Below are 9,091 nucleotides of genomic sequence, written 5' to 3'. Positions count from 1 at the left end.
TCGGCCGTTTGGGAGCTGGTAGGGATTGACCTCACAGGTCCACTACCACAGACAGCCAATGGCTTTCAGCCACGGATTATTTTTCAAAATGGGTGGAAGCCTTTCCCCAGAAAACCAAATCGGCAGACGAGGTGGCAAAAAACCTCTGTACTTTAATTTACAGACACGGCTGTCCTGAAAGAATACTCCCGGATCAAGGACGCAAGTTTGTGAATTCTTACCCCCCCCCCCACCCGTTTTGATGGTTTTGTGTAGTTTCACCTTATAGAAAATGTGACTGTAAGATACTGAATGTAAACTGTAACTCCTGTGTGCTGATTTCTGTCTTTCAGATTAATAGTAAAATGTGTGAATTGTTCCACATTAAAAGGAGCGTCACAGCTGCCTACCACCCACAAACAAATGGTTTGGATGAAAAAAACCAATGACAACATTAAACGGTAAACATGTTGTACTGTTGTTTCTCTGAGAACTTGTTGTAGAGTCACACCACTTTCGTTCTGTTTTTATTTTTCTTACTAGAGCTCTGAGGAAGCTTGTAAACCAGGACCAAAACGATTGGGATGTATACCTGGATGCAATGCTTTTTGCATTGAGATCTAAAATCCACACCACAACAAAATATTCACCATTCCTCCTAATGTATGGTAGAGAAGCAAGATTCCCCGCTGAAGTGCCTGTCGAAATGCCAGTAAGTTTCTGTGTTATGTTTTAGTATTATTGCTGGTGATTGTACCGCGCCCACATGTCCCTCTCGTGGCTTGTATACTGACAAGTTGTATTTAAAAAAAATAATAATAATCCCGTGTGGGTTTGTTTTATGTATACTTTTTTAAGCATGTTTGTTTGTTCGCAGTATACAATACATGCATGATGTTTATTACAAAACAATTGTTCATGTTTGCATTTAAGCTGTCTACAATTACATTATTGGAAGACTACAAAACAATTGTTGAAGAGAAAGAAGAAGCTCAACATGACCTACATGAAAAGGTACAACACAATGTAACGGCATGTCAAGAGAAAATGGCCAGGACATTTGAAAAGAAAGCCACTAAAAAATATCAACATGTAGAGTATAAAGAAGGGGATTAAGTGCTCTTACTCAATATGAGGAAGAAAGGTGCAAGGATGAAACGAGACTTCAGTGGGCCATACATAATACAGGCACTGTTAGGAAAGACTGTCTCGTTAAAAAATATGAAAGGTGTTATTTTAAAGAAAAAAAATATAATGAAGCCTTATAAAAGAAGCAGCATGGGAGCTGAGGAAGCTTGCCCTGGAAAATATCAAGAAGACAGTAACACCTCGAGTGTCGGTGTACAGAGAACATCTGTTATCATTAGTGATGTGCTTCTCGGGTCGAATCCCTGAAGCGTGTGCCGAGTAATGTAGATGAGTGGTTCATGAACGGCGATTCAATGCGTGTGTCGATGACGTACGTGATGACGTTTGAAGCCCCGCGAAGCGGGTGTACCATGTGACTGATTCAGGAAATGATTCGCTAGGTTTGAGTGTAGTTCGAAATAAAAGCCGCAAAGAAACGCTATGGATTCCCCTTCACTTTTTGTGTTTTCGGGTCCCTTACTGCGGTACTTCTTTGCATTTTGCATTCGATTTGACTGACGACGACGAGCTTCTTTTTTTGCGATGGAGTTCAAGGAACCAGCAAGAAAGAGAAGATTCTCCCCTGTTTGGGAGCACTTTGAGCAGATCTCACCTCAGAAGGTAATGCACTGCCAATTATTACTGCACTATTCCAATAATAAAATAAAATTAAATTTAAAATGTGACAACTGACAACACATAAAATTCACGTTTTTCTTTTCTGAATACTTTTAGGTGAAGTGTCTGGTGTGTTCTAAGGTGCTTAGTTATAATAATAACACCTCAACTATGCTAAGGCACTTTAGAGTCTTGCACGGCAACGAGGAGACCAACCAGGCTGAACCCAGCTCAGGTAGGCCATTTATATTCATAGCCCCACACTCCACTGTATGTTTTTGTTTGATTTTTTTTTTTTTTTTTTTTTTTTTTTTTAATAACTCTGACATGTAATTTAATTTAGCTGACAAGGTTGACTTGGCTGAGTTGTTGGTGGATATGGGGATTGAGGATTCCCAGCCGTTCACCTTGGTGGACGGCAGTGGATTCAAAAAGCTTATGAAAGCTTTAGCTCCTTCCTACATTCTACCGACACGGCAGGTATGTATGTCACAACATGAAGCACTATATTATCGGATTAACCATTTCAATACTATTCACTTCAATAAACTATACTTTTGTTTTAGACTTTGAAAGCCATGGTGGAAAAAAGGTACAAGGAAACCAAGGATAAAACAAAAGCCATTGTGGCTAAAGCATCTCCATGTAGTTTGACATCAGATATGTGGACTTCCATCAATACTGATGCCTATCTAGCTGTGACTTGTCATTTCATTGATGAAACCACGTCCCTCCAATCAGTTGTACTGGGGGTGCAACATTTCCCTGAGGCACACACTGCAGCAAACATGGCTTCTATGAAAACTTCGCTAATGTCTGAGTGGGGTATCAGTGAAAAGGTGACATGTCTAGTGACTGATGGTGCAGCAAATATGGGAGCTTGTGCCAGAGAGCTTCATATGTGTCACACCATTTGTGTGGCACATACTCTGAATCTTTTGGTAAAAAAAAAAAAGCTCTTGACCAATGTCCTGAATTATTCCACATCCGGACAAACTGTTGAAAGATAGTTGGTTATTTCAAGAGCAGCACTACAGCAAAGGTAAGCTCCTTACTTGTCATATGTAACATATTTAATTGTTTTCTATACACTGATTTGACTCTTGATTTTGTTGTAGGAGTGACTAACTCAGATGCAAGTTCAAATGGGCCTTCCGGTGCTTAAACTTATTCAGGAGGTTGATACAAGGTGGAACAGCACTTATCTCATGCTTCAGCGTATGTACACTGAGAGAGCCTGTCGGAGCAGCTTTGGCTAGTTTACGTACTGATCTGACACCATTGCCTGCTGAACAATACAGAATCGTTGCTGACTGAAAGTATTAGAGCCATTTAACCATGCTACAATTGAGCTGTCAGAGCTGAGGAGAAAAAGGTTTCAGGGTCAAAGGTAATTCCCCTCTTGTCCATGTTACATCACTCTCTGGATGAAGAGGAGATTCGACTGCTTCAAACTCCAGAGAGCACGTCCATGGTTGAGTTCCTGCAAAGACAACTAAGAGAGAAGCTGAATAACCTCCAGTCGATGAGTATTATGTTTCTGGCTACTCTGCTCGACCCAAGGTTTAAAAAACTAGGCTTCTTTAGTCCCAATAAAGCAGCAGAGGCAGAAAAAAGGCTCACGATTGGATGCGCAGCTATTATGAGGCGCACAGCATCCTCATCTACTTCATCCTCATCATCATCAGAACCTTCCCACCAGTCTGTTGGAGGTATTTAATATTTCCTAATTGTGCTAATATTTAATAATAATTACTAATATCTGTTCATCTTTTCTAGGAAGCAAACTGTGGCATCATTTTGATACCTCAATCCATCAAGCAAGAACCACAAATGTCACAGCAAATGCAACAGTTGAGGTGCAAAGGTATCTTGGAGAACCAAATATCCCCAGAGTTGAAAATCCCCTTCAGTACTGGGAATCACAGAAATATGCGCTTCCAATTTTATACAAACTTGCTATCTCATATCTATGCACCCCTGCTTCATCAGTACCATGTGAAAGAGTTTTTTCAAAAGCAGGTGAAATTCTCTCCTAAAAAAGAAACCGCCTGAGTCCAAAAACTTTGGAGAAAATATTGTTTTTAAATAAAAATGAATAAGCACTTTATTTTACCTCATTTTTTCACATTTTCACTTGTTGCATAAGCACAAACATAGACAAAGTAACACAGAACAATTCATGTTAAAACACTCTTCAAATATATATTCTTTTGTATTTAGAGCATGATTTACACCCCACCATTTTATTGCATGCACCAAGCATGTTATACATTTTTTCTGCCCACGTGATGGCGTAGTCGAGGAAATGAATCATCTTGAAGCCCCTACGTGTGTGTGAAGCATTTCACTGCAGGGCTTCATTGCTTTACGGGGCTTCATTTTGCCATCGCTACCAACAACCAACACTCACCAAAATAAAACAAAAACCCAAACAAACTGAAACGTGACGTTTTACTGATCCGGGCCACTTGGTAATATATTTTCCCCCATGCGGCCCCTGAGCGAATATGCGTTTGACACCCCTGATTTACATAATTTAAGATACTAAAAATTAGTACTAGGATAGTGCAAAAATCCATTGAGGAATTTGAAGCACTGCAAGAAGACGTCGTCACTCATGTGGCCTCAACAGGGAATGTCATTGCTGTGTAAGTACTAGATCCAGTGCAAGTACGATTTGGCAAGCTCAAATGTATCTTTGTTGCAATACATGTCTACTTCTGTCTGCTAGGAATCCTGCTGAAATGATTTGAAGGCTCATTGAGAGCCATTACTACCAATGATTGTGTGACTTTTTTTTATTATTATTATTTTTTTTTATTACGTACTGATTTTCACCGTTCTCGTGATGGTGACAAACTCTGCAGCATGGACACAACTACTGGGTTCATCTGTAAAAATGCTGACCAGGAGAAGAGGACGCTTCTCGGATTATAAAGTTTGTTTCATATGTCCCATCGAGTTCTGCAAAAGACGAGGATAATTGTGAAATAAACTGAGTTTCTTGTTTTGATTATTTCTCCAGGTAAAGCCTGTGAGAATTGCAAATCTGTCTGCTGGAAAAACAAAGTTTAAAACAGTAGTAACTTCAACTTAATTAATTACTTGACCCCGTTTGTATCCTGAAACATTGATTGAAGTTGAAGTAACTTTCCCATTGAAATGACTGGAAAAGAAATCTGTTCAGTCCCAAATTGTTTGATGTGTGTATAAATACAGTATAACATAAGGCAAGGCAAGGCAAGGCAAGTTTATTTGTATAGCACATTTCATACACAAGGCAACTCAATGTGCTTTACACAAGGAAAGACAACACATAAGCATCAAAAAACAATAGTTAACATTCAGAGGAAAAAAAATAAATAAAAATAGGTTACAAAATTTACTAAAAAAAAAACAAACAAAAAAACATACAATAACAATCTTTATTTTAACAATCAAACATTATTCAACAAACTTTAAAACATTTAACATAAAAAAGTTTAAAATAATAATTAAAAAAAAAAAAAAACACTTAATTAAAGCTGTTTAAAAGTCCCTAATCAAAGGTATAAGAAAAAAGCAAAGTTTTTAACCTGGATTTAAAAGCATTTACACTCGGGGCTGACTTCACTTCTGTTGGTAGCCTATTCCATCTGTGTGCAGCATAATAGCTAAATGCAGCTTCACCATGTTTGCTTCGAACTCTGGGTTCCACTAGTTGGCCCAAGTCTATGGATCTCAGAGCCCTGCTGGGTTTGTACTCAATCAGCATTTCTTGGATATATTCAGGACCCAAACCATTTAGTGATTTATAGACGAGTAGCAGAACTTTAAAATCGATTCTACAGCTGACTGGGAGCCAGTGTAAATCCTTAAGTACTGGAGTAATATGTTCTGATCTTTTTGTTTTGGTCAGAACTCGAGCTGCAGCGTTCTGAATGAGCTGCAATTGTCTCATGTTCTTTTGAGAGAGTCCAGTCAGAAGACCGTTACAGTAATCTAGTCTGCTGGAGATAAAAGCATGGATAAGCTTCTCTTGGTCTGCTTGAAGCATGCAGTCCTTCAGTCTGGATATGTTTTTCAGCTGGTAAAAGGCTGTTTTAGTGATGAATTTAATATGATTGCTGAAGGTCAGGTCTGAATCTATTAGTACCCCAAGATTTCGAACTTGGTCTTTAGTTTCTAAAGACAGTGACTCAAGCTGTTTTTTAACAGCAATCCTCTTTTCTTTATTGCCGAAAACAATGAGCTCCGTTTTGTTTTCGTTCAGCTGAAGGAAATTTTGGTTCATCCAGTTGTTAACTTGCTCTAGAGAATGACACAATGCGTTAATAGAACTGCTGTCATTTGGGGACATAGATAAATACAGTTGTGTGTCATCTGCATAACTATGATAGTCAACATCGGTGTTCTGAAGCATTTGACCCAAAGGTAACATATACAGACTGAACAACAGGGGTCCAAGGACTGACCCTTGAGGGACTCCACATGTCATGGCCTTTCGATCAGATTCAAAATTTCCAATGGTCACAAAGTAACTCCTTTCCTCCAAATAGGACCTAAACCATTTAAGGACTGTTCCATTTAATCCCACCCAAGTTTCCAGCCTGTCTAACAGTATATTATGATCAATCGTGTCAAATGCTGCACTGAGGTCCAACAAGACGAGCACTGATACCTTCCCTGCATCAGTGCTCAATCTTATATCATTCAGTACTTTAATCAGAGCTGTTTCTGTACTGTGATGAGGTTGGAAACCTGACTGGAATTTATCCAAAAGTCCGTTTAAGCTAAAAAAATTGCTAAGTTGATTAAAAACCACTTTTTCAACTATTTTAGTTACGAAGGGAAGGTTTGCGTCTCCGGTTCGAGTCCAGGCTCGGACCTTCCTGGGTGGAGTTTGCATGTTCTCCCCGTGCCCGCGTGGGTCTTCTCCGGGTACTCCGGTCTCCTCCCACATTCCAAAGACATGCATGGCAGGTTAATTGGGCGCTCCGAATTGTCCCTAGGTGTGCATGTGAGTGTGGATGGTTGTTCGTCTCTGTGTGCCCTGCGATTGGTTGGCAACCAGTCCAGGGTGTCCCCCGCCTACTGCCCAGAGCCAGCTGAGATAGGCGCCAGCAGCCCCCGCGACCCTTGTGAGGAATAAGCGGTCAAGAAAATGGATGGATGGATGGATGGAGGGAAGGTTTGCGATTGGTCTATAATTTGCTAGCAGGGAGACATCCAGTGTTCTCTTTTTTAGAATGGGCTTGACGGCGGCTACTTTCAGACATTTAGGAAGTTCACCTGATTGAAGTGAGCAATTAATTATTTGTTGTAAATCGATCTGAACAGATTTCACAATGGTTTTAAAAAAGTGAAAATATACTTCATAATGAATGAATGGCATCGTTGAGGGAGCCTAATCTTTGGTCTTTATTTAAAGGGGCAATGTAAGATTTAGTACCATCTAGTGGTCAAATAGTTAATTGAAAACCCACTATTTCAATAATATCCAGAAAGTTCTATTAAGTGTATTTTTTTTAATACAGCGTGATCAAAAAGTGTGCCAAAATTATCACGCGATATGAAACTCTAGCTTTGTTTTTGTCACGCCGCCACCAGAGTGGCGGGTTATTCTTTTATTTTGTTCCCATGTTTCCTGTTTATTTTGAAAATCATTGACTCCCTTCTCACCCCAGGTCACTTGCCCTTCCTGCTGCCCGCTCATTACCGGTCCCCTCCCATGATGATCGCCACCTGCCACCAATTATCCCCTGCAATAAAAGCCATCAGCCTTTCTCCCTCAGTTGCCAAAGTGTCACGTCAGTGCATGGAAGAGTTCCACAGTTCCACAGTTCCACAGTTCCACAGTTCCACAGTTCCACAGTTCCACAGTGTCCTTTTTGCCTTGTTTTTGTGCCTTTTCCTCCCCAGCGGCGCGCCTTGAGTTGTCCCCTGTACCTTGTGCCTGTTTTTTTCCTCCCCAGTGGAGCGTTTTTTGTTCTCCACTTTTGCTGCTGCTGATTAATAAATCTGCTGCCTTTGTGGCCTACCATCTCCCTGCGTCTGAGTCCTACCTATCCATGTCGTGTCAGTTTTTATTTCATGTTTTATGTTTGTTATTTCAGTTTTTATTTCATGTTTCACAAGTGTTCAAGGTGGCCACCATCAGCAAATTGGGTATGTGTGTACATAAATAGATGACCAACTGTGCTTCACATGCCAATGGAGCATATGCCACGGAAGAGGCGGGACTTGGGGTCTTTGCACATCAGCTTTGATTTTGGTTCTGGGTTGCGACGTGGGGGCCGCGTTTCAACACTCGCATCCCCCACCCCTGTGTCCTCCAATCGCGTGCTCCCGTCGATGGGCGGGATCGCACAGGCCGTCTCAGCTCTCTGAAGTGCTTCAGACAACTGACAGACACACTACAAACTCGCACTTGAACACGCAATGGAGGAGCACAAAGTCGGACGCACAAATATCGGGACGTGGCTCAAACGTCACAAACCGGAATCAAAGCTGATGTGCAAAAACACAGAAGTCGGAAGTCCTGCCTCTTCTGTGGCATATACCCCATAAGTCAAAGCCCCTGATTCTACTCAATCGTTCCTCATCCTGTTTCTCCTGGTGGATCTTTACTCCATGATCTTTTTCAAATTTTTGACAGTCCTTCAAGGTTTTTAGTTCCTCCTTTCATCACCTTCTTCTGTCCCTTACATTTGAAAAAAATGCAGTCAGGTTTGAAGATGATGTGATCTGTTGCGGCTGAATCCTGGGCTTAAGTGAGAATTGTCTTGCTAATTGCTATGATCATGGGAAGGAACATAGCGACTCGGGTTACTAGCGAAATGTTACTAACAGTCATAATGGTCACCATGTGGAGGTGGTTAACTGGAATATACCCTTAGAATGGACAGAATCAACAGGTTGGGATCTCCGATCATCCTGTAGCCTATTTTGTGTACTTTTTAGCTGACAATCTGGGTCTTTGACATTTAAAATGAAAGTGAAATGTTCACATATGTTGAATCATTGAAGTGTACATACAGGTACAGTTGTTGACATTTGTTTGTTCTGTGTCCCTCTGTTTTTCTTTTCTTTTTCTTTTTTTTTTTGCTTCAATGAGTTACAGCCTTGAAAATGAACAGACTCTGAAGAACTTTTTACTCTAATATGCTTAACGACACGTTTTCGGCAGGGAGATGGAGATGGACGAATCAAGGTCCTTTTGAAACCCCATCCCCAGTACTATCTGCACCCATGCCTGCTCTACAAGTCGTTTTTGTGACAACTACAATTACTACAACTACTATTTCTTTTCAGTATGCTACAACTTATCAGTTCTACTTTTCTTTCCCCACCATTAATAATAATAAATTGTATTTGTAAATCA

The 9,091-nt window shown here is 40.4% G+C and overlaps 1 protein-coding gene across 2 annotated transcripts in view; it reads left to right on the top strand.

The window, feature by feature from the left end:
- LOC144007158 (triple functional domain protein-like) overlaps positions 1-7,669 on the top strand; it is a 15,070-nt gene extending 7,401 nt beyond the window's left edge. Inside the window, exons 7-9 of one of the 2 annotated variants that reach the window (XR_013280097.1) lie at positions 1-205; positions 333-440; positions 523-685. The exon at positions 1-205 is cut by the window's left edge and continues 3 nt beyond it. Coding sequence is in view for 1 of the 2 variants with exons in the window: in XM_077506541.1 (XP_077362667.1) it covers positions 7,395-7,442 (48 nt within the window). In the remaining variant the exon portion in view is untranslated. Of the gene's footprint in view, positions 206-332; positions 441-522; positions 686-7,394 lie in introns of those variants that run through there. The other variant, XM_077506541.1, reaches the window with a different exon arrangement.
- The last annotated feature ends 1,422 nt before the right edge of the window (positions 7,670-9,091 follow it).

The sequence above is a fragment of the Festucalex cinctus genome, chromosome 19, assembly GCF_051991245.1.
Source record: "Festucalex cinctus isolate MCC-2025b chromosome 19, RoL_Fcin_1.0, whole genome shotgun sequence".
Classification (NCBI taxonomy): domain Eukaryota; kingdom Metazoa; phylum Chordata; class Actinopteri; order Syngnathiformes; family Syngnathidae; genus Festucalex; species Festucalex cinctus.
The sequence above is the reverse complement of the archived record's forward strand: the minus strand, read 5'-3'. Positions and strand labels throughout refer to the sequence as shown.